This window comes from Myotis daubentonii, chromosome 15, assembly GCF_963259705.1.
Source record: "Myotis daubentonii chromosome 15, mMyoDau2.1, whole genome shotgun sequence".
Lineage (NCBI taxonomy): Eukaryota > Metazoa > Chordata > Mammalia > Chiroptera > Vespertilionidae > Myotis > Myotis daubentonii.
This window is the reverse complement of record NC_081854.1, coordinates 112,429-135,193: the sequence shown is the minus strand read 5'-3', so window position 1 is coordinate 135,193 and position 22,765 is coordinate 112,429. Positions and strand designations below refer to the sequence as shown.

Genomic DNA, 22,765 nt, shown 5'->3' with positions numbered 1-22,765 from the left:
CGTGGTTCATAGGTGGATGCTCAACCACGGACCCACACCAGCCAGGCAGACCTTAGGGTCTGTTCTCTGGCCCTAAATCGCACGGCCTTGGTTAAGTGTCTCAGTTTCCCCACTTTCCACGGAATTTTCCCAGTTTCTTACTAATCCGCCTCATTCAGAGCCTCGCAGCCCGGAGCCCGCCCAGGAGTGAGCCAGGGGAAGCAGCCCTGGGCCCCGCTCCGTTTCCTAGCGTCCCTCGCGGTGACGCTTGGCCGTTGCCATGGATACCTTGGGCTGCAAGCCCTCGGAACTACCTTTCCCAGAAGGCTCTGCGCGTGAGCCCCTCCCGCACGGGGCCAATGAGCGCTGGCCGGGGCTGGACTTCCGGCCTCCGAGACTGTCACTGGGCTCCCGGCTGTCGGGCCGTCCCCGGTGCTGCGGACAGGAGCGCGGCTGGCCCGGCCGGTTCTCCGGGGGGTTCTGGTGGCCGGAGGCGTGGGGCCCGGCCCGATCCACGCGCGCCCCCGGCCACGCCCCCGCCCCGCAGCCGCGGTCGCTCGGGTGCAGTGTGGGCAGCCCCCAGGGGCCTCGGGGCGGCGCCGACCCGCGCGCTCTCTGGCCTCCCCGGCGCCGCAGGGTTGGTGCGTGGCGGTCCGCGCCCTGGACGCACAGGGGGACTGAGACCAGGAGCGGGGGTCCGGGTGGGCCGTCGCCAGCGCCGGTTCCGATGGCCGCGGCGACGCAGGTGAGTAGGGGGACCCCCTCTTCCTCCTCCTCCTCTTCCTCGGACCCGAGCCCCAGCGGGAAGGGTCTCCCCTCCCGGATGCGCCCCGGGCCCGGTGCCAGGCCAGCGGAGCGCGTGCGGGCGGGGTCCCCACCTCTGGCTGCGGATGGGGGAGGGGGTCCCCCACGTGGGAAAGCTGGGGTTGGAGGCACTTCCGGACTAGAGCCGCGCCGCGTGGAGCTCCCTGGGGAGAGGATGGCTGGTCAGGCCAAGAGTGGACCATGGCGAGGGCGCGGGAGCTGCGGGAGGTTTGGAGATGCTTTAGGTCAGAAATTTTAAATATGTGTGTGTATATGTATAAATTGATTTCAGAGAGGAAGGGAGAGAGAGACAAAAACATCAGTGATGAGAGCGAATCATTGATCAGCTGCCTCCTGCAGGCCCCACACTTGGGATGAGCCTGCAACCCTGGCCTGTGCCGGGACCAGGATATAGGTGGACGCCCCACCCTGAGCCACCTGGGCCGTTAGGTTTAACCTGTCTCGCCGTTTCCGCATGGAGGGTAGTTGCGGGGTGGGAGGCGGGGGGAGGAGGGGGGGGGCAAGGGGTGCAGGGAGCAGGCGATGATGGCAGGCGGACCAGACTGGAGACGGAAAATCGGTTGCATTCCCAGCACAGAGGCCCATTATCCAGTTCCAGGCATGTGTGTGTGGGGGGGGTGCCCTGAGGGACGGACCTTCACAGGTTTCCTAGTCTGAGCACCGGAAGAATGGAGCTGCTGGACACAAAATCCGGAATTTGCAGGGACGTCGGGCTTCAGGGGGCAATCAGCAGGGGTCTGCCCCACCGCGGAGCCAGTCCTGGTGTCCTGAGCCCAGGCAGGGAGTCAGGTCGGGGAGGGTCACACCTCCCAGAGACGGGCAGTCAGTGCCCCAAGGAGAGGAGGAGGCCCGCAGTGCCCACGGCTCTCAGGAAGTCTGGCAGGTGGCAGCCGAGTGAGAAGGACATAGAAAGGCCATGGCCCTGCCACCGTGGCTCAGTGGTTTGAGCATCAACCTATGACCCAGGAGGTCATGCTTTGATTCCCATCAGGGCACATGCCCAGATTCCTCTCTCAAATCAATAAAAATATATTTTTAAAAAAGATAAGGAAGGGAGGAGGAGAGAGAGATGGAAACATCAATGATGAGAGAGAATCATGGATCAGCTGCCTCCTGCACGCCCCCTACTGGGGATTGAGCCCGCAACCCAGGCATGTGCCCTTGGCTGGAATCGAACCTGGGACCCTTCAGTCTGCAGGCTGACACTCTATCTTCTGAGCCAAGCCGGCTCGGGCAAGCAGGCTACTTTTTGCTAATTTTGCATGGCCTGTGAATGACGTTATAAACATCCTAATGGCCCTTGGAGAAAAAAGGGTCCCACCCCTGACCAAAGAGGAGCCCACATGGGTGAGGGGGGCTGCACCTGCAGAGCCCTGGGGGGGAGGGTGAATGTCTGAGGGCCCTTGGGGGAAGTGGCCGTTGGGACAGGGAGTCGTTAGGGCCATACCGGTCTCCCCCCGCCCACTGTCGCAGGCGCTAATGGTCTTTGAGGATGTGGCCGTGTACTTCTCCCGGGAAGAGTGGGGGCTCTTGGACTCGGCCCAGAGGGCCTTGTACCGCCAGGTGATGCTGGAGAACTTCGCCCACGTGGCCTCGCTGGGTAAGGCCCTGGGTCCCCCCTGGGAAAGCTCATGGTTGCCATGCTGGTCCGCCAGCACGAACCCCCTCACCTCCCACGGGCCTCGGAGCAACCCCACTCCCCCGGCGGAGGGTCCCTTCAGGGCCTGGGCTCCGCGCCCTTCCTCTGGCCCTGCCTACACGGTCCTCCCCACGGGCACAGGAAGCTGTCCCTGTGAGCCCTGACGCAGACAGTCCTGTTGGGCAGCTGGCTGTCATGAGCTGGAGCCGGCCCCTCACTCGCTCGCCTGCCCCTTGCAGGACTCTCTGCCTCCCGACCTCGGATAGTCCTCCAGCTCGAGCGCGGTGAGGAGCCCTGGGTTCTCAGTGGGCTGGATGTGGCCCTGGCCAGGGACGCCCAGAGGAGGCCCAGCCCTGGTGAGTGGGGCCTCCAGGGCTGGGGAGGGGGGGTCCCTCTTCCCCACACTCTGCTCCCTCCCACCTGACTCCCTCTGTTCGGTTCTCGGGGTCACCAGGGACCCTGCTTTGGCCGGGACGTTCCTGGTGCTGCCTGCCTGGCATTGCTGTGCTGGAGGAGGGGAGTCAGCAAACAGGGTCCATGATCAAACTCTCAGCTCAGGCAGCCACCAGTCGGGGTCGCTGCAGACAGGACGGCTGAGTTCTCTGCAGCTTCCAGCCCCAGACCTGGGGCCCCCCCTTGCCCACCCGCCCGCCCGCCCGGGTCCCCTCCTCCTGGTCAGGTGACCCAGGCACCCACTGCTTCTGGTCCCTCAGGTTCCCAGCGCCCGGCAAAGGACAGAGCTGGTTCTGGGGAAGCAGCGTGGCCCTTCCCGGAAAGGCCCCCCCTGACATCTCCCGGGGTCCCCCGCACCCCTGCCACCTGTGAGCCCGGAGATCGCCTGGAGGGGCGTCGGGGCAGCTCCTCGTCTGGGGAGAGAAAGCCCACGGGGGTCTCCGTGATCTACTGGGAGCGGCTCCTGCTGGGCCCGGGCAGTGGGGAGGCGGGTGTGAGCCTGCGGCTGACCCCCCAGCTGCGGGCGCCCGCGGGCAGCGCACCCACAGGGGCCGCTCTCACCGACCTGGCCCAGCCGGGCGCGCAGCCCCAGGAGCCCCCAGGGCGGGAGCCCCCTGGGAGGACCGTCCAGAGCGTCCCCGGCCTTGGGGCTGGTCACCCCGCCGGGCAGCTAGGCCTGGGGGCAGCTTGGCACGAGCCTCGGACGCTCCTCGCCGCCGGCCGGGAGCCCCCGCCCTGGGCGGAGCTGGGCGAGGCCCTGCACGCGGCGGGCCCCGGCCTCCTTCCCGGAGAGAAGACCTTCGAGTGCCGGGCCTGCAGCAAAGTCTTCGTCAAGAGCTCGGACCTGCTCAAGCACCTGCGTACGCACACGGGCGAGCGGCCCTACGAGTGCGCGCAGTGCGGCAAGGCCTTCAGCCAGACCTCGCACCTGACGCAGCACCAGCGCATCCACAGCGGCGAGACGCCCTACGCCTGCCCGGCCTGCGGCAAGGCCTTCCGCCACAGCTCCTCGCTGGTGCGGCACCAGCGCATCCACACGGCCGAGAAGGCCTTCCGCTGCGGCGAGTGCGGCAAGGCCTTCAGCCACGGCTCCAACCTCAGCCAGCACCGCAAGATCCACGCGGGCGGCCGGCCCTACGCCTGCGCGCGCTGCGGCCGGCGCTTCTGCCGCAACTCGCACCTCATCCAGCACGAGCGCACGCACACGGGGGAGAAGCCGTACGCCTGCGCGCTGTGCGGGGCGGCCTTCAGCCAGGGCTCCTCGCTCTTCAAGCACCAGCGCGTGCACACGGGCGAGAAGCCCTTCAGCTGCGCGCAGTGCGGCCGCGCCTTCAGCCACAGCTCCAACCTCACGCAGCACCAGCTGCTGCACACGGGCGAGCGGCCCTTCCGCTGCGCCGACTGCGGCAAGGCCTTCGCCAAGGGCGCCGTGCTGCTCAGCCACCGGCGCATCCACACGGGCGAGAAGCCCTTCGTGTGCGCGCAGTGCGGCCGCGCCTTCCGCGAGCGCCCGGCCCTGTTCCACCACCAGCGGATCCACACCGGGGAGAAGCCCGCGCGGCGGCGCCGTGGGGCTCCCGGGGACCGGCCCGCCGCCGCCGCGGGGCCGGCGTCCAAGCAGGAGGAGGCCTGAGGCCCAGCTCCACCCGTGCAGCCCCTCCCACGGCCAACGGGGGTCCCCCTGGGGAAGCCTGTGCGCGCGATCGGGTTCCAGCCTCAGTGGTGACGGGATTGGCACTGCGCCGCCTCCATCCCAGAGACCGCTCTGCAGAATGGAGAGGAGGCGGGCACTTCGGTGGAGCCGGGGCATGGCGGTCAGAACCCGGGAGAGGCCGCATGGTGGCGCCCCTTGTCCCGGGTTATGCCTGGACCCGGGGGGAGTGGGAGTGCTGCGATGGGGGTGGAGGCGGTGCATCCCTGGCTGCCAAGGGGACCCACCCCCACCCCCCCATGGTCCACAGACAGGCTGCAGCTCTACCTGTGGCCTCTCACAGGGACCCAGGTTGAAACCAAGTCCCTGCAGCTCTGCGGGGTGGGGGGGCCACACGCCTTGGTGCCGGTCTGCAGGCTGTTACCACCCACGTGGTCTGTCGGGAGCCGCTCCGGACCGGGTGGGCGGGCGGCTGAAGCTGTGCCAGATTGACCATCCATGTTTGTTCCGAGTACAACTGCTACCCTTTTTCCTCAGTAAAAAGACGGTTAACTTTCCTGGGAGTGAGGCTGAAGGTCCACACGGGCGCTGGTGTGCTAAGGGCCCACCCCCCCTGCCTGCCTCAGTGTCCCCACCGCGTGGGGGTGTCACGCTGAGGGGGGACCTCAGGAGGGCGCCACACACGGGCAGAGACCCATCCTGTCTCCTCCGAACTGTTATTTCCGTCTCCTCCTGTCAGGGCAGTGAGGACAGGACGTAAAGGCTGGAAGCTGGACTTTGGTAACAGGCCAGGCCAGTGCTGAGGCCGGGATGCGAACCTGCAGCAGGGCAGACGGGAGGAGCATGGCTGGGAGCCATCGCTCTGTCTCCCCTCAGACCTCCACCTCCTGTGGGCTGGCTGCCTGCAGGGAGCCGACCAGGTCCCCCTCTCCTCCCGGCTCCCCCCCCCCAGACAGCAGACCAGAGCGTGGGGGTGGAAGTGAGCTGTCTGGATGCTGGGCCTGGCTCAGCTGTGCCCAACTCACACCCCCTCTCTGTGCCCCCAACTCACACCCCCTCTCTGTGCCCCCAACTCACACCCCCTCTCTGTGCCCCCAACTCACACCCCCTCTCTGTGCCCCCAACTCACACCCCCTCTCTGTGCCCCCAACTCACACCCCCTCTCTGTGCCCCCAACTCACACCCCCTCTCTGTGCCCCCAACTCACACCCCCTCTCTGTGCCCCCAACTCACACCCCCTCTCTGTGCCCCCAACTCACACCCCCTCTCTGTGCCCCCAACTCACACCCCCTCTCTGTGCCCCCAACTCACACCCCCTCTCTGTGCCCCCAACTCACACCCCCTCTCTGTGCCCCCAACTCACACTCACACCCCCTCTCTGTGCCATAGTTTCCCCAGGTCATGAGGTGCCCCCTCCTGCCAGGCTGCCTACCTTGCTCTTAACCCCAAACAGCCGGTGACGGTAAAAGTGTCCCTGGTCTTTCTGGGTCAAGGTGGTGAACTGAACCCAACTCAGAAGCCTACTGAGACCACACAGGAGAGTGTTTAAGACAAACCCTGAGGATGAGGATGGAGAAGGAGCCCATAGCAAGGGCATTCTGCACCAAAGTGGGAACGGTGAGAGTCGTTTCTGGGGGATCCCCACTCCCTAAGCCCCCACACAACAGCCCCATCTAATGATGCTGCTGGGAAGAGCTGACAAGCCCAGCCATGCACACGCTCAGAGCTCCCCTCCAGTCGGTGATGAAGAAAAGACCACAGCTCTTTATCTCAGCTGGCAGCCAGGGGTTCCTCGGCCTCAGAAGAAACCAGACAAACAGGTAGATGCATTTTGGGATTGAATAGGTCATGTTCCAGCCACTTGATGTGTGGAAGCAAAATTGGCCTCACCCCGGTCAGATTTTAAAAACGAGTACATTGCCTACTGAGATAAACTAAAAATAAAGGTCAGCTTACTAGTTCTGGCCCCCAAAGTAAGTGAGAGGCTGAGCACGTCCCATAAGCCTGGACAACCCCCCCCATCCTTCACCTTGCAGTACAGTTCTTCTATCTGAAGGTGTGTCAGACTCGGGATGTAAATCATGGGGCAGTTTCCTCCTCGGTAAACGTGCCCACCAGGGGAGGGCGCCCCGCGGAGGTCGAGGGAGGGACCAGCACCCTCCTCGCTGGAGAAAGCCACGGGTCAGGAGGGCCGTCCTAGCCGGACCCCGCTTCCTTGTGCGACCACCCGGAGACGAGTCTCTGCCAAGCTAGTACACGACCCGGGCCTCCGCGCAGGGCGGGACGACGCTCCCGCTGTTGCCTTAGAAACTGCTTCTGGCGCGCGGACGCTGGAACGCCGTTACCAAGGCGACGACTCGGCGACCAAAAAAACGAGCCTCTTGCAGCGTGCTGGGGGTGGGGCCTGCGTAGTGGGCCAACTCTGATTGGTCGAAAAGGCAGGTCGCTCACCTCGCTTAACCAATAGGACCCCGGTCCGCTTTGAACATGCGCAGGATTTTAACGACCCGAGCAGTTGGTGAGTCCTAAGACCCGGATGCAAAAAGGACGGCCGCCAGTGAGGGAGGGGAGTCCCGCGAACTGAGCTGCTCTGCAGACTCCTCTCCCGGAGGACGGGAGCAGTTCTCAGGCGTGAGAGGCCTCTGACAATGAGTCTCCGCCGGCGGACGCCGCGCCCGTCCTTGCTTACGGAGGCTCATGGGAAATGTAGTCCATAGGGAGGGCGGTGCCTAGGGAACAGGGGCCTGATTGGCCACAGCGACGTCACCAGGGCAACGAACGGAGGGGCGGGGCGTCGCGGTGCCGTTGACCCGGAAGCGGCCTCTGGCGCCGGCGCGGTGGCGGCGGTGAGCGCGGTGGGGCTGGGCTGCGCGCGGTTTCCCCACCTCCCGGGACCCGGTCCCTCCTCCCTGCGCTCGGGGGCGCCGCCGACCTCCCGCGCCTCCCCCGCCTCCTCCAGGAAGACCTCCTCCCTCCTCCCATTTGCGGGAGACAGGTCCCGGAGACTGGTCCCGGGTCGGGCAGCCCCCCAGGTGGGCGAGTTTCTCAGTGTCCGGCTCGCGGCTCCGCGCTGCCCGGGGCTCCGTTCACACGCTCGGTCCAGGCTGCGCGCCGCACGCTCAGCGCGCTGTGGTCGGCGAGCACGGAGCCCCCACGTCCAGCCTCGACCCCGGGCGCCGCCGGGGCCCCCCATAGCCCGCCCCGCAGGACGCCCACCTCCGCCCACGGGCCCTTCCCCTCCGACCCCACCCCACCCGGTCCCGCTTCTCGCGGCTGCACCGCCTGACCCGGGACCGACCTCTCCCCCGTCCCCTGTCCCCAAAGGCTGGCGCTTTCCCGGACGCTCCACTGGGCAACCTGCTCCAAGCTCGTGGCCCGAGGTCGGCGCCCCGACCCTCCGTCTCTGCAGGTCCCTCTCGGCGGCTCCAGGAAGGCCCCCGGCGCGACCATGCCGTCCCCGCTGGGCGCCCCGCGCCCGCCCTCCGTGCGCCCCGCGCCCGCCCCGGAGGACCCCGAGGCCGCGCGCCTGCGCTTCCGGGGGTTCCGCTACCGGGAGGTGGCGGGTCCCCGGGAGGCCCTGGCCCAGCTCCGCGGGCTGTGCCGCCAGTGGCTGCGGCCCGAGGCGCACTCCAAGGAGCAGATGCTGGAGCTGCTGGTGCTGGAGCAGTTCCTGGGCGCGCTGCCCCCCGAGATCCAGGCCTGGGTGCAGGGCCAGGGGCCGGGCAGCCCCGAGGAGGCCGCGGCCCTGGTGGAGGGGCTCCAGCGGGACCCCGGGCAGCTGCTGGGCTGGGTGAGTGCGGCCGGCCGGCCTGTGGAGGGACAGACGGACGGAGGGAGACGGGAGCCCCCGGTGACCGGCCTCCCCCCCTCAGATCTCAGCCCAGGTCCTGAAGCAGGCGGTGCCCCCGGCGGCACAGAAGGCTCAGGACTCCCTGGCGAGTCTGCACTCCTCAGAGAAAGGGCAGCCCCTCGGGGCAGCCGCTGGGGAGGGGCCGGAGGGTGCCCAGCTCGGGGGCTGCCCTGTGAAGAGGGAGCCTGAGGCCGAGGCGCAGGAGATGGGTGAGCGTGGGGGCTCCTGGCGGGAGTGTGGGCAGCCATCGCTGGGTGGGGACCCCGAGGGGCCCGAGAGGCGGGAGGGTGGCTGTGAGCCCTGTGCCTACTGGCGGAGGAGGGCGGCAGCTGCAGCTCGGGGCCGCCCTGACCCCCATCGGCCTCACTTCCTAGCCTCCGCCAGCCCCCCAAATCCGGTCCAGTCCCAAGAGGGGCCAGTTGGACCTGGGGAACGGGACGCGGCCTCCTTCCACCCGCCCAGGATGCAGGTGAGCAGCCCCAGGTTTTCCAGGCTCCTTGGCCAGCCATGGTGGGCTCTCTGCTGCCCAGATTGGAGCTGAGGTCAGATCTCCCTGCAGACAGAGGGACAGAGGGACAGACTGGTGGTCTCTGCAGTTGGGAGGGTTGTAGAAACATGGCTCAGAGTGAGGGGAAGCGTTGGGGCTGGCCTCCTCACCGAGCAGTCAGTGGGGGGTTGCGCCCACGGGGATTTGCACCCTCGTGTGCGGGGGGAGGGACATGATGGCCAACGTGGAGAGAAGCCTGAGCACCTCGCAGCAGCCCTGCCTCCCAGCCCCTCGGGGGTCAGTGAGAGGTTCCCCCTGGGAACTGCCCGCAGCCCCTCCCTCCGCCGGGTGTGGGGGTCAGCGGGCCCTGCTGCCTGGAGTGTTTGCTCTGAGTGTGGGCAGCTGCCCCCACCCCCTCCTGCAACTCGCTCCTCAGCCGCTCCCCTCCACGTGCCAGTGGAAGGACCAGCTCAGATGAGCTTGGAAGCCCCCTCCACGCCTGATGGCCCGTAGGAAAGCGAGGGGGTGGCAGAGGCAGAGTTCAAGTCCTCACCTCCGGCCAGCACCGTCCTGGCTGTGGCTCCCTGTGGCTGCCTGTGGCTGCGGCCTGCCCTGTCCACTGATTTTCCCAGCCCAGCAAAGCCCCTCCCAGCGATGGTACTCTGGGAGCTGATGAGGGGACACCGCATGGGCTAGGAGGGGGGACCCCATGGGCCAGGAGTGCGTCTGGGGGAGGGGGAGCCCCAAAGCGCTCCCCTGTGCACACAGAGGACACAGCCCATCGCCCCGCCCGTGCACGGCACCTGCACCTGCATCACTGCTCCCCGGGGTGCTGCTGCACCTTCTGTCTGAGCCCCCCTCAGCCAGGCGCCCACATCTGGTTGCCGTGACCCCAAGGAGGGTCTCGGGGGGAGAGGTGTCTGGAGGCCCCGGAGGCCCCTGGTTTTCTGCGGGGGACACACTGCTCAAGCCACAGGGCGGGGCGGGCTGGCCTGTCCCTGCCTCCCCACAGCCCAGGGGTCCTGAGCTCGGTCTGTCCGGCCAGAAGTGGGGTGGGGCCGCTCCCTCCCTGCCCGGCTTCCCCAGCCCTCACACCCCATCTCGGAGTCATCTGAGGCTGTGATGGGGCGGGGGGCGGATGGAGGCCTCGCAGTGATGGCCAACTCGGGGCAGGAGGAGTGGGGGCTGCTGGACCCGTCGCAGAAGGAGCTGTATTGGGACGCGATGCTGGAGAAGTACGGCTCCGTGGTCTCCCAGGGTGAGGACGGCGCCCACCCCCAGCTGCTTGCACCCCGCCTCCCTGCGCGCCCCCCAGCTGCCTGCACCCCGCCTCCCTGCGCGCCCACACCGCCGCTGCCTGCACCCCGCCTTCTCCCTCCTTCCTGTGGGGCGCCCAGGCCCCACCCCGCCCCTCGGTGAGCTGGGCTCTCACCCGCCGCCCCCGTCAGGGTTACCGCCTCCCCTGCCGGACCCGCGGGACGAGTTGGAGCCGGGGTTGGAGCCGGGGTCGCCGAGCGCGGGGGCCGAGGGCCCGGGCAGCCTCCGCACGGGTGAGCGCAGCCCCGCACATGAGACGCGGGCACCCGACCCGGGCGGGTGGCGGCTGGTGTGGCGCACACGCGGGGGCCCAGGGGGAAGGGGAACCGACGTCCCAGCGCCGGGCCACCGGGCCGCCCGTCCTTCCCAGGAGCTGAGCGCGAGAGCCCGTCGGGGTCCACCGCGTCGGTGCCGCCGCCCCCGGAGCCGGACGCCGCGCGCAGCAAGCCCTACACCTGCGAGCAGTGTGGCCGCGGCTTCGACTGGAAGTCGGTGTTCGTCATCCACCACCGCTCGCACCAGGGCGGCCCGGGCGCCCCGAGGCCGCTGCAGGGACCCCGGGAGCCGGGCGCCCCGCGCCACCCCCGGCGCGCGCCCCCGGGCGCCCGGAGCTACACGTGCGCCGAGTGCGGGCGCGGCTTCAGCTGGAAGTCGCAGCTCGTGATCCACCGCAAGAGCCACGCCGCCCGCCAGCGCCACGTGTGCGGGGACTGCGGTCGCAGCTTTGACTGGAAATCCCAGCTGGTCATCCACCGGCGGGGCCACCGGCCCGGGGACCCCTGAGCGCGGGAGGCGGCGGCTCCCCTCGGGCCTCGGGGCCTCGGGGCCTGGACGCAGGCTGCTGGCTGCCGCCTGGAGGACCTAGGGCAGCCGAGGGCGCAGGAGCGGGGCGAGTCCCGGGGAAGAACCCTCCCCGAAAGCCTCCGCTCCCCTGACCTGGGGCCTGGGTCGCCAGGGTGACCTCCCGGCTCCCTTCTCCCCACGTGGGACTGACGGAGGCTGACGGCGCTCCTGCCCCGGGACCTGCCAGCCCCGGTGCGATGCTCAGAAACCACCTCTTCCCTCCGCCCCGAGCGGGGCCGGTCTCCCCTGGAAGACGCAGGAGCCTGGAGGCAGGGCCGCTGTTGCCTGGGAGGGAGCCGCACGCTCTCCGCGGCTGTGGGTTTGCAATGAACCCCGCTTTCCCCGTCGGGAGGTTCCTGGCGGCGACGCTGGCCTCTGGCTTCTGCCGGTCAGACGGTCAGCGGTCAGCGGCTCCTCCCGCCTTGCTGTCCTTGGGCTCCTGAGTCCCAGCTTGAGCGGACACCGAGGGGACTTTCTTTTTTAAAAATTGACTTCAAAGAGAAGGGAAAGGAGAGACAGACATCAAGTTGCCGTTCCACTGACGTATGCGTGCACCGTCTGGGTCCTGTGCGCTGGCGGGAGATCAAACCCAAACCTCCAACCAGCTGAGCTACGGTCAGAGCAGGGACTTCTTTTTTTTTTCCTGCGACAGGCTTATTTATTTATTGTTTATCTCATGTTATAGAACATATTAGATCTTGTTGTTTAAGCTCTAAAGTCTTTTTTTTTGTCTGAAGTTTTACATTTGTCTCCTTTTTCTCCAATTGACCCCCCCCCCCCCCAGCCATTCCCACCCGGGCAAGCCCCCGCCGCCCCGTGTCTGTCCATTGGTGATGCTGATGTGCGTGCACACAAGCCCTGTGGTTGCTCTCTAACCCCCTCCCCTGCCACTTGTCTCTGGGTCTATTCTTGGTCATCAGTTCATGTTGATCATTATACCCCACACATGGGTGAGATCATGGGTGTTTATCTTCCTCCGACTGGCTTATTTCGCTGAGCATCATGCTGTCCAGGTCCAGCAGGGCCTCCTTTAAGCACGAGTAGGAAGGGGCCTCTGAGGACAAGTCCCTTCGCCTGCACAGCTGCAGGTCGGGTCTGTGCCCCCACAGCCCATGCAGTTGGTCAGCGGAGAGCAGGGGAGCAAAGGGCCAGTGGCCTGCTGCCCACGGAGCACAGCTGGGTTCCCGGCAGGCCTCCGACATTCTCAGTGCACTTATAGTTTCAACAAGCGCGGGGGCTCCAGACAACACACGTTTGTTTCCTCGTGACTGTGAAACAGTTTCACTGAGTTAAATCCAGGTGTCATCAGGGCAGGCCACTCCTGGAGGCTCTAGGGGAAAATCCATTTTATTGCCTTCCCCCCCCCCCTTTTTTTGAAATCCTCACCAATTTTCCCATTGATTTTCAGAAAGAATGGAAACGGCGGGGGGGGGGGGGGGGGGGGGGGAGACATCGATTACTTGCCTCCTGCACGTGCCCCGACCAGGGCTGGGGATCTAGCCCTTGACCAGAATCGAACCTTCAACCCTTCAGTCCTCTGGCCAAAGCTCTAACCACTGAGCTAAACTGGCAAGGGCCGTTTTATTGCCTTTTCCAGCTTCAAAAGGCTGCCTCATCCCTTGGCCCCTTCTTCCACCTGCAAAGCCAGCAGGTGGGCGTCTCTCTTGTGCTGCCGGCCCTCCAGCTCTGATCCTCCTGCCTTCTCCTCGGAACAGTGGTTCGCAGCCTGGGCTGCACATGAGAATCACCTGGGATTCCATGGTTCCATTCCAGGTAGGGGCACAAGCCTGGGTTTCAGGCTCGATCCTCAGGGTAGGGCGTGCAGGAGGCAGCCAATCAATGATTCTCATCAGCGATGTTGCTATTTCTCCCTCTCCCTTCCTCTCTCTGAAATTTCAAAACAACAAAATAAAAGGAAGGAGCCTCTGACACATGCAGGGCCAGCGGGGTGTGACATGGGCAGCCCGGGGGATGGCCTGGGCAGGGCAAGACCTGGGTGCAGCCTGGAGCTGCGAGAGGGCGGGGGTCGCCTCCGCCACCCCCAGAATCCGAGGAACTTCTGACCCGGGGCTCACACTGGGCCTGCGGCCGCGTCCGGGCTGGAGATGGAGCGGTTATGGGTGGGCGAGCGGGCGAGATCCGCAGGGGGCGTGACGAGGACGGTGGGACCCCGGTCCCTGGTGGGTCCCCGGTCCCTGATGGGCCTCAGGGAATTCCCGTGGCCCTGGGTGGTCGCTAGTCCCTGGTGGGCCCCCTCGTTCCTGGTGGATTCTGACAGCGGCTCCGACTCCACATCCCAGGAGCCAGGAGTTTGCACATCCGCTGGTCTCTGCCCGCAGCTCCCACAATGCCCCGGGGAACACATTCAGCCTTGGGGACCCTTTGGAGGCCTCTGCGCTGGGGGCTCCTTTCTGGTGACCTCTGGTCTGCAGCGCCCACTGCGCCCCAAGGGCACGTCCGGTTGCAGACCCTGCAGACCGGACCTCAGAGGCCTCTGCGCCCGCCCTCCCCCCAGCGATCCCCCCTTTTCTCCCTGCTCAACCTTCGCGCCTCAGTCCAGCGCCTGCACGCCCGCCCGGGCCGGTCGCCCTCAGTGCGGCTCAGTTGGCTGAGTGTCTTCCCTGCACCTGAAGGTCGCTGGGTGGAGTCGGACACCTGCCCGGGTTGGGGTTAGGTGCTGGTTGGGGTGCATGCAGGAGGCAACCGATTGATCTTTCTCTCTCTCCCTTCCTCTCTGAAACCAATAAAAACATTATAAAAAGAAAGAGGCTTCCAAAGCAAGAGGAAAGTAGCGTTTATTTGAAAATTAGGCAGGTGGGGGGAGAGGGGATAACTATTCCTGAAGTACTGACTCAGGCAGACGCCCAGTAGTGTTCTGATCAGGGGACAGAGGCCAGGGACATTCATGGGAAAGGGCAGGGGCGCAATTACATCCGTAGACGGAAGGCAGTGCCATTGCTTTTCATTTTTCAGCTCTGTAGCCACCAGTCCACTGGTCGTAATGCTTTCTTATTATTCCTGCAAACAGATCTTCAGGACACAAGGTAGATTAGGCCCCGTCTTCACAGTCAAAAGGCTTGAGACGTGAGACCTGCACGGCGGCTCCCCTGGCATTGCAGCGGCAGCTCGATGGCAAAGTGCTCCCGTTTAGTATTGCTTTTCGACAGCGGTCAGCGTTGGCCTGGCCCCTTCACGTGCCCGTCCGCCGGCCAGCGGTTCAGAGTCTCCAGGTGCCCTCGCACACGGCCCGGTACGTGTCCTGTGTCAGCGGCCGGAAGGTCTGGGCCTGGCCGTCCAGCACGAACAGCGCGTCCGCAATGGCGCCCACGTCGAAGCCCTCGCGCACCAGCCGGGACTTGACCAGTTTGAAGGTGTTGGTGATCTCCAGGGCGTCCTGCAGGGGCGGGGCTGCAACTCCACCCGCGACTCCCGCGGCCACGACCTCCCGCCTCCCAGCCACGGCTCCCCCGAGCTCACCTGGATGCGGATGAAATGGGGGACGGCGTAGGCCGGGAGCCACGTGCGGACGTGCTGGTACAGCTTCTGCCCGTCGAAGGCCCGGCCGGGGACCAGCTGCACAGCGGCCATGCCCACCTTGCCCTCACACCCTGGAAGCGCACCCGCCAGGCACTCTCAGCTCCCCCCGCCCTCGCATCGGGACAGCGCACCTCCACCCGCACCGCTGCTGCCGGTTTAAGTGAGGGGCGCCCTCCGCACCTGGCACGGACACGCCGTAGACGTTCACCTGCTGCAGGAAGTCCACGAGTGACAACACGCCCTCCACCTCCCGCGTGGACACGTTCTCACCCTTCCATCTGCGGGGTGAGAGCAGGTGCTTGAGAGCACGCCCCTGGGGACGAGCGGGCACCGCCCCTTGACCACCAAGCCCCGCCCCCTGTAATGCGAAAGCCCCGCCTCTGTACTCAGCCTCCCTGTAGGACCTGAAAGCCCTGGTGGTCCCGCCCTAAGCCCCGCCTCCAAGCCCCGCCCCTGGAATCTGAAAGCCCGGGGCCCCGCCTCCAAGCTGCGCCCCAGAAGCTCCGCCTCCCTCTAGGATCGGAAAGTCCCGGTGGCCCCGCCCCCGAAGCCCCGCCCAGCACCGGTAGGTGTCCCCGAGGCGATCGTGGAAGTAGAGGAAGCCTTCGCGGTCCATGGACAGCACGTCCCCGGTGTTGTAGTAAATGTCGTCCGCGCGCCGCACCTTCCGCACCAGCTTCCGTTCCGACAGCTCCCGGGACCCGCGGTAGCCCAGGAAGGGGTTGCGGGCCAGCACCCGGGTCAGCAGCAGCCCGGGCTCCCCTGGGCGGGAGCGGGAGGCGGGCGTGAACCAGGACAGGCCTCTCAGAGCCCACGGCCCCCGCCCGAGAGTCCAACAAGGTGGGCTCCACCTCCCAGACCCTCAGAGGAGAGACACCCAGCGATGGAGACGGGGAGACCCGGGGACAGGGAGACGGAAGAGGAGGGACGGACGGGGAGAGAGGGTGGCATGGGGTGCCCATTAAACATGGGAAAAGGAAAAAAACTAAAAAATGAAATAAGATTAAATTAATAAAATAAAACAAATAGGAAAAGGATGCCCGGCCCGCGTGGCTCAGTGATTGAACCAGGAGGTCAGGGCTCGATTCCCGGTCGGAGCACCTGCCCGGGTTGTGGGCTCATCCCCAGTGTGGGGCCTGCAGGGGGCAGCGGATCAGTGATTCTCATCATCGATGTTCCTCTCCCTCCCTCCCTCCCTCCCTCTCTGAAATCAATAAAAATATGTTTAAAAATAGGAAAAGGATAACACGGGATGGTTGAGGGATGGAGACAAATGGTGGGGATAGAAGCGGGTGTGGCCAGCAGAGAAGACCCGAGGAGAAGGTGGGGGAAGGTGGGTGCCTGGGAGGCGGAGAGAACAGGCCCCGCGGGCACCCGGAGGCTCAGCAGAGAGAGGCTGAGGCCGGGGTGCCCCCGAGAAGCTGAGAGGCAGGGGAGCCGGACAGCGGCCCCCGGGGGACCGACGGGGACTCAGGGTCGGGTGAGCGCTGCAGACACCACCGCCCAGCACCTCCGGCCGCGGAGGAGACGGGGTCCCTGCTTCCCAGGAGGGTCCCCCAGGTACCTGGCCCCACGGGCACGCAGAGGCCTGCTCTGTCCCGCACGGGCTCCGCCGCCTCCGTGTCGAACTGCACGAGCTCGAAGGGGGACAGCGCCTGCGTGGAGGGGGGTGTCAGAGGCCCTGGGCGCTCAGCTCCCACCAGGGTCCTGGCCACCCCGACCCACTCACTCGGAGGATGCAGCTCGTCTTGCCCACGGCCCCGCGGCGCCCGGGGTAGTTGACGAAGCCGGCGTTGCCTTCCGTGGAGCCGTAGACCTCAAAGATCCGAATGGGGCCGAAGCGTCGCTGGAAGGCCTCCCACACGTCCGCGCGGAGCCCGTTGCCCATCGCCAGGCGGACGGTGTGCGTCCGGTCCCCTGGTCGCTGCAGGGATGGCCAAGGAGGGTCAGGAGGAGGTGCCCTCGGTCGGTGGGAGGTGCCCTGGGCCCTTCTCTGGGAGCTATCTCTGGGTGGGAGGGTTATACCCAGGGGGTCTCCAGGGGTGCTCACTTGGGATTCGCTATCTGGCATCTGTACTTGGAGGGTTACCTGCAGATACTACCTGGGGGCCTCACCTGGGGTCTCATGTGGGGATAGACACCTGGAGCTTGTAGCTGGCGGCGTTAGTTAGGGGCCTTTACCTGGAAGTAACCTGGGGGTGCTTTGAAGCCTCATCTTGGGGGGTTACTAGGGGCCTTCCTCGGGGACAGTTACCTGGAGACTTGCCTCCAGGCTTTACCTAGAGGGGAGGGGGACCTTGCCTGGAGACAGTTACCGGGGTAACTCATTGTACGGATGAGCCTGCGCCCCTCTAATGGGTTTTCCCTGAGCCCCATCGTGTTCTAGGCACTTTGCACGTTTAGTTCTCACAATATCCCCTCGGACGTTACCCCCGATTTCCAAGTGAGGACCCTGAAGCTGAGAGAGGTGAGTCACCTGCTCAAGGCAGCTCAGGGGATCATCCAAGAAGCCAGGATATTGGGTGATCATTGTACATGTCTCTGGTCTGGGATGTGTTACCTGAGCGACTGGCTCGAGTCCTGTACCTGAATATACCTGAGCCCTTTACCTGGTGTGACAGCTGCAATTTACATTATATCTTTATTCATTTCAGAGAAGAAGGGAGAGGGAGAGCGAGAGAAACAGAAACATCACTGATGAGAGAGAATCATTGATCAGCTGCCTTCTGCAAGTGGGCATGTGCCCTGACTGGGAATCGAACGGTGACCTCCTGGTTCATAGGTCAAGTCTCAACCACTGAACCATGCCAGCCGGGCAATTATTTTTGTTTGATTTGTTTTTGGTTAATCCTTACCTGAGGAGGATATTTTTTCCATTGCCTTTCAGAGAGAATGGAAGGGAGAGAAGGGGAGAGAGAAAGAGAGAGGAGAGAGAGAAATATTGATGTGAGAGAGACACACTGATTGGTTGCCTCCCGCACGTGACAGGACCCGCCTGGGATTGAACCTGCAACCCCACGTACGTGCCTTTGACTGGGAATCGAACCCACAACCCTTCAGTGCACAGGCCAATGCTCTAACCACCGGTCAACGCCGCCCAGGGTGGCAGCTGCGGTTTTACACCGACGGTGTGCACCTGGAGCCCTCGCCTGGCGCCTCACCTGGGGGGCGTTGCACAGGTACCGCAGGACCTCGCCCACATACTGGATCACGGTCACTCCGTGCCGCCGACAGTCCTCCCAGAAACAGGAGGCGGAGAACTTGGGGGCCAGGACACAGGTGGCTCCTGGGAGGCGGGAGAGGAACGGGTTCAGGCCCTGCGTCCAGCCTCCGTGAGAAGCTGCCTTGATCGGTGGCCCCTGAAGCACAGGGTGATCCCGGGCTCCTCTCTGGTCCCTGGTCCCTGGTCCAGCCAGGCACAGGCGGGCTGGGCCTGGGTTCAGATCCTGCCTCCAGAATGTGTGGGAAGCTTGGTGCCCGACACAGTGCGCACGGCTCAGTAAAGGCTGTGAGCATCAGTCGTTCTTGATTATGATACATATTTTATGAATGTTTGGCTGAGCAGATGGATAGGTGGGTAGATAGGTAGGTGGAAAAGTGAGCGGGTGGGTGTTTGGAAGGGTGCTCACATGGGTTAATTATTCCTGAATCCAAAGGGACGATTGCTTGTGAGCTTGGTTAGTAGCAGTGGTGTCTTCTTTGACGCTGTGTTTTTGACAGGGAGGTAACATATAGAAGGGGTGCTGGGTCCTTGGAAAGGACACCCCCCCAGGTTCCTGCCAAGAATTATTTATTTTTAACCCTCACCCGAGGATATTTTTTCCATTGGTTTTGAGAGCGTGGAAGAGAGAGGGACAGACAGACAGAAACAGCGACGACGTAGGGGCCCGGCCTGGGGAGGAGCCTACAACTGAGGTACCTGCCCTTGACCAGGATTGAACCCCGGGACCCTTTGGTCCCCAGGTCGATACTCTATGCACTGAGCCAAACCGGCTAGGGCTTGCCAGGAATAATTTAACTGAAGGCCCTGGCTGGGTAGCTGACTTGGTTAGAGCGTCGGCCCAGTGGGCCAAGGTTGGGGGTTTGATCCTCAGTCAGGACACACAAGAATCAACCAGTGAATGCATAAATAAGTGGAACAACAAACCTCTCTCTCTCTCTCTCTCCCTCCCCCTCTCTCTCTCTCTCAAAACAAAGAACAAAAGGATAGTTGAACTGAATGTACCAACAGCTCTAGAGGGAATTTCCAGTCTAACTGGTCACAGAGGAGCGGAGACCAATGAGGAAACTAGCGATAAAAAGACAGTTTGGTAATTGGGGAAATGTGAACAGGAAGCGCACATCAGATGATCATGGAGTTGCTGTTCACATCAGTCCTTGTATGTTAGAGATTCCTACTGCAATAGTTCTGTTCTAAAATAATAGATTTGTTCTTAAAATAATCCGGAAGGAGAGAAGTGCATATGAAATAAAACTGGCAACATGGTCATTGTGGAGGCTGGGTGAGTACACTGGGGACTTCATCAAACGCTTTGCTCTGCTCTTGTGTATGTTTGAAATTGCGCATGATCTAAAAAAAAACCCCAACAACCTTTTAAGCCCTAACTGAATCGCTCAGGCGGTTAGAGCGTCATCCTGATAGCTCAACGTTGACGGCTGGATTCCCAGTCAGGGCACATACAGAAGCAACCAATGAATGCATAGGTAAGTGGAACAAGAAATCAATGCTTTGCCGTGGCTGGTTTGGCTCGGTGGATAGAGCGTCAGCCTGCGGCCTGAAGGGCCCCAGGTTCGAGTCCCGTCAAGGGCATGCACCTTGGTTGCGGGCACATCCCCAGTGGAGGGTGTGCAGGAGGCAGCTGATTGATGTTTCTCTCTCATTGATGTTTCTAACTCTCTATCCCTCCCCCTTCCTCTCTGTAAAAAATCAATGAAATATATATTTTATTTTATTTTTAAAATATATTTTATTGATTTTTTACAGAGAGGAAGGGAGAGAAATAGTTAGAAACATCGATGAGAGAGAAACATTGATCAGCTGCCTCCTGCACATCTCCTACTGGGGATATATATGCCTGCAGCCCAGGTACATGCCCTTGACCGGAATCGAACCTGGGACCTTTCAGTCCGCAGGCCGACGTTCTATCCACTGAGCCAAACCGGTTTCGGCTAAAATATATATTTAAAAAAAACACACAAAAAAATGACCATGGAAAGGCCCCAGGTGACTTTCTAGTCAGCTGTCCAGGGAGGCGGCCAGAGCAGTGTTTGCTGAGCACGTCCTCACTGACATGTGACCTCACACAGCTGCTGTCACCTCCTGACCACAACACAGCCCTGGGGAACCACCTGGGTGCCCGCCCCTCTGCCCAGGGGTCCTGGGGCTCCCTGCTGTATGCTCCTTGTCCCAGGTGAGCACCCAGGATGCTGGGCGACCTGTGAGGCCTTGTCACCCCGACACCCAGCCTGCACCCCCGGGGACAGGAGGCGTCCCCATGGCAGGGCTTACCGAGCTCCAGGCAGCCGAGCACCCCGAGGACCAGGCCCATTGCGTGGTACAGGGGCAGGACGGAGTAGACCACGTCGTCAGCTGTGACCCCGCTCAGGGCCAGCATCCTGCTCATCTGCAGCACCCGCTCGTGCGTGAGGATGGCCGGCTTCGGGAGCCCTGGGGGATGGAGAGTGGGAGAGTGGGGGGCGTGCAGGGCTGGGTCTCCATGGGGGGGGCGGTTTTAAGGAGGTCAGGTTGGGTTTGGGGTTCAGAGGTCGAATCCCAGAGCTCCATTAGGGCCTCAGCGGCTGCCCGCTAGGAAAAGGCAAGATTCTGGCCCTGATCCCTCCAATCACATTTCCGGGCAGAGTCCAGGCCACATGTCCCCATCGAAGGGAAGCCTGTGTTTTGGAGGCCGGGCTTGGGTCAGGTCAGGGTGACAGGTCAGAGGTTAGGGCGAGGGCTGCCGGGTGCCCTCACCGGTGGTCCCCGAGGTGTAGATGAACAGGGCAGGGCTCTTCCGTGTGATGCCCGCGCGCAGGTCAGCAGGCACGGGGTCCGGGGGCGCGGCGTCCAGGGCGGGCTCCAGCGCCTCCACCCCCGGCGTCGGGGAGGTGAGGCCGAGGTAGAAGCAGCGCACGTGCTCTGCCTGCAGCTGCGGGAGGATCTCCTCCAGGTTCTCTCCGAGGTCTGCAGGGACGCACCGGAGGGGAACTGAGGCAAGGCCCCCCTTCCAGGTGGCGAGGGGAAACCCAAGCCGCAGAGGGTGCAGCCGGCAGAGGACGCTTCTGCACTTTTGTAAAGAACCCCATGGCCCGGTCGGTGTTGCTCAGTGGATAGAGTACCGGCCCGCGGACCGAAGGGTCCGGGTTCGATTCCCGTCAAGGGCAGGTACCCTGGTTTCGGGCTCCTCCCCTGCCCGGACACTGGTCAAGGCACGTGCAGGAGGCAACCAATCTCCTCCACTCTCCCTAAAAGTCGATGGGGAAAATATCCTCCGGTGAGGATTAAAAAAAAAAAAGGTTAGTTTTGGCAAAAAGGATTGAAATAGCCATGGCGCAGAAGAAGGATCCCAGCCTGCATGGCTCGGTGGTTGCGCGTTGACCTGACCCATGAACCAGGAGGTCACGGATAGATTCCCGGTCAAGGGCACCTGCCCGGGTTGTGGGCTCGACCCCCAGTTTGGGGCGTGCAGGAGGCGCCGATCCATGATTCTCTCTCATGGATGTTTCTCCCTCTCCCTTCCTCTCAGAAATCAATAAAAATATTTTAAAAAAATTTTTTAAAAAAGGAAAAAGCAGCCCTCACCGGTGTGGCTCAGTGGATAGAGCATCGGCCTGCGGACTGAAGGGTCCCGGGTTCGATTCCGGTCAAGGGCATGTACCTTGGTTGCGGGCACATCCTCAGTAGCAGGTGTTCAGGAGGCAGCTAATCCATGTTTCTCTCTCTTCGATGTTTCTAATTCTCTATCCCTCTCCTTTCCTCTCTGTAAAAAATCAATAAAATATATTTTTTTTAAAAAAAGGAAAAAAAACACACACAAAAACAAGCCTCCCGGCGCCCTCAGCATTCCTTCCCAGCCTGTGGGGCGAGCGGGCTCAAGGGGCTCTCGTGCGGCCCCTTCCTGGCCCCTGTGCCCTCCCGCCCCCCACTCCCTCGGCCTCGGGGTCCTCACCAGGGTCCACCAGCAGCACCCGCGCCCCGGAGCTCAGCACCGAGTGCGCCAGGGGCGCCCCGCGGACGTGTGGGTTGATCCAGGCCACCGGGCAGCCCAGCTTGGCCAGCCCCAGCCACAGGCCCAGCGCGGGGACGGCCTGCGCCGCCGGCATCAGCAGGGCGGCGGGCTCCCGGGGCCCCGCGCCCTCGGGGGCGACCAACTCCGCCTTCAGGGCCCACGCCGCGCGGCAGGCCCGGGCGTCCAGCTCCGCGTAGGTGACCGCGCGGGCCCCGGGGCCAGTCCACACCAGGGGCGCGTGGCCCGGCTGGGCCCGCGCGCGCCGCTCGAAGGCGTCCACGAAGGTGTCGGGGGGCGCGCGGCGGAAGCGCGCGCGGATGGCCAGGCCCGCGCGGAGGATGCCCGCCGCGAAGGCCAGGTCCGCGGGCAGCCAGCGCAGCGCGGAGGGCGGCCGGGGCGGCAGCAGGGTCAGTGCCAGGGCCGCGGCCGCCAGGCTCAGCCAGGGTGGCATCCAGGGCCGGAGCCAGGGCCGCGCCAGCGCCGCCAGGCCGACCAGCGCGCAGCAGGCGGGGTCGCCCAGGAGCCAGCGTAGCGCGGGGGCCGCGGCCACGGGCCAGGCGGGCAGTTCCGCGCCCCGCAAGAGCAGCAGCAGCGGCGGCAGCAGCAGCAGCGACCGGCGTCCCGCGCCCATGGCACCGGCTGTCTGTCCTCCGAGCCGAGCGCGGGCCGCAGGGAGACCTCTGGCCCCTGGCGGGGGTTCAGGTGGCATCGGGGCGGAGCGACCCGCCGCGGGACTCCGCCTCCAGAACTTGTTTTTATTTTTCAAAGATAGTTAACATTCAACAGCAGATTCGCTTGGGGTGTGGCCAAACACTTTGTTTTTTAAAAACACTTTTTTATTGATTTCAGAGAAAGGGAGAGGGATAGAAACATCAAGGATGAAAATCATTGATCGGCTGCCCCCTGCGCGCCCCCAACCGGGTTTGGAGCCCGCAACCCCTGAACGTGCCCTTGACCC

General features: G+C 64.0%; 3 protein-coding genes across 6 annotated transcripts; 2 read left to right on the top strand and 1 right to left on the bottom strand.

Annotated features, from left to right (window-relative positions):
- The first annotated feature begins 365 nt into the window (after positions 1–365).
- LOC132216416 (zinc finger protein 324A-like) lies at positions 366–5,104 on the top strand. Its single transcript, XM_059665578.1, has 4 exons — positions 366–724; positions 2,278–2,404; positions 2,683–2,799; positions 3,157–5,104. The coding sequence occupies exons 1-4, from the start codon at positions 707–709 to the stop codon at positions 4,527–4,529; spliced, it is 1,635 nt and encodes a 544-aa protein (XP_059521561.1). The 5' UTR covers positions 366–706; the 3' UTR covers positions 4,530–5,104.
- Positions 5,105–5,878: 774 nt separating this feature from the next.
- Positions 5,879–11,804, top strand: ZNF446 (zinc finger protein 446). Of its 4 annotated transcripts, none has more exons than XM_059665602.1 (7): positions 5,879–7,393; positions 7,957–8,337; positions 8,420–8,606; positions 8,772–8,866; positions 10,058–10,142; positions 10,333–10,434; positions 10,572–11,804. In XM_059665602.1, exons 2-7 carry the CDS (start codon positions 7,996–7,998, stop codon positions 10,982–10,984), a joined length of 1,224 nt encoding a protein of 407 aa, XP_059521585.1. In that variant the 5' UTR covers positions 5,879–7,393; positions 7,957–7,995; the 3' UTR covers positions 10,985–11,804. The 4 variants fall into 4 exon arrangements, with proteins under 4 accessions (XP_059521585.1, XP_059521587.1, XP_059521588.1 ...); XM_059665604.1 differs by having other exon boundaries at positions 7,319–7,393; positions 7,872–8,337; XM_059665605.1 differs by lacking the exon at positions 5,879–7,393 and adding an exon at positions 7,403–7,579.
- Positions 11,805–13,824: 2,020 nt separating this feature from the next.
- Positions 13,825–22,535, bottom strand: SLC27A5 (solute carrier family 27 member 5). Its single transcript, XM_059665577.1, has 10 exons — positions 21,748–22,535; positions 20,553–20,762; positions 20,091–20,249; positions 17,743–17,867; positions 16,311–16,505; positions 16,146–16,236; positions 15,145–15,343; positions 14,762–14,859; positions 14,522–14,652; positions 13,825–14,438 (listed from the first exon to the last, which is right to left on the bottom strand). The coding sequence occupies exons 1-10, from the start codon at positions 22,514–22,516 to the stop codon at positions 14,262–14,264; spliced, it is 2,154 nt and encodes a 717-aa protein (XP_059521560.1). The 5' UTR covers positions 22,517–22,535; the 3' UTR covers positions 13,825–14,261.
- Between the last annotated feature and the right edge of the window lie 230 nt (positions 22,536–22,765).

What these genes read in the sequence shown, in the direction of transcription:
- SLC27A5 (XM_059665577.1), bottom strand. Translation starts at nt 22,516, where the DNA reads ATGCCACCTGAACCCCCGCCAGGGGCCAGAGGTCTCCCTGCGGCCCGC. An exon ending in AGACGAGCTGCATCCTCCGA is followed by an intron (nt 16,237 to 16,310) that starts GTGAGTGGGTCG and finishes CCCTCCACGCAG; the next exon opens with GCGCTGTCCCCCTTCGAGCT. An exon ending in CGCCTCGGGGACACCTACCG is followed by an intron (nt 14,860 to 15,144) that starts GTGCTGGGCGGG and finishes CTCACCCCGCAG; the next exon opens with ATGGAAGGGTGAGAACGTGT.
- ZNF446 (XM_059665602.1), top strand. Translation starts at nt 7,996, where the DNA reads ATGCCGTCCCCGCTGGGCGCCCCGCGCCCGCCCTCCGTGCGCCCCGCG. An exon ending in CCGGGCAGCTGCTGGGCTGG is followed by an intron (nt 8,338 to 8,419) that starts GTGAGTGCGGCC and finishes TCCCCCCCTCAG; the next exon opens with ATCTCAGCCCAGGTCCTGAA. An exon ending in CGGCTCCGTGGTCTCCCAGG is followed by an intron (nt 10,143 to 10,332) that starts GTGAGGACGGCG and finishes CGCCCCCGTCAG; the next exon opens with GGTTACCGCCTCCCCTGCCG.
- LOC132216416 (XM_059665578.1), top strand. An exon ending in CGCCCACGTGGCCTCGCTGG is followed by an intron (nt 2,405 to 2,682) that starts GTAAGGCCCTGG and finishes TGCCCCTTGCAG; the next exon opens with GACTCTCTGCCTCCCGACCT. An exon ending in CCAGAGGAGGCCCAGCCCTG is followed by an intron (nt 2,800 to 3,156) that starts GTGAGTGGGGCC and finishes CTGGTCCCTCAG; the next exon opens with GTTCCCAGCGCCCGGCAAAG.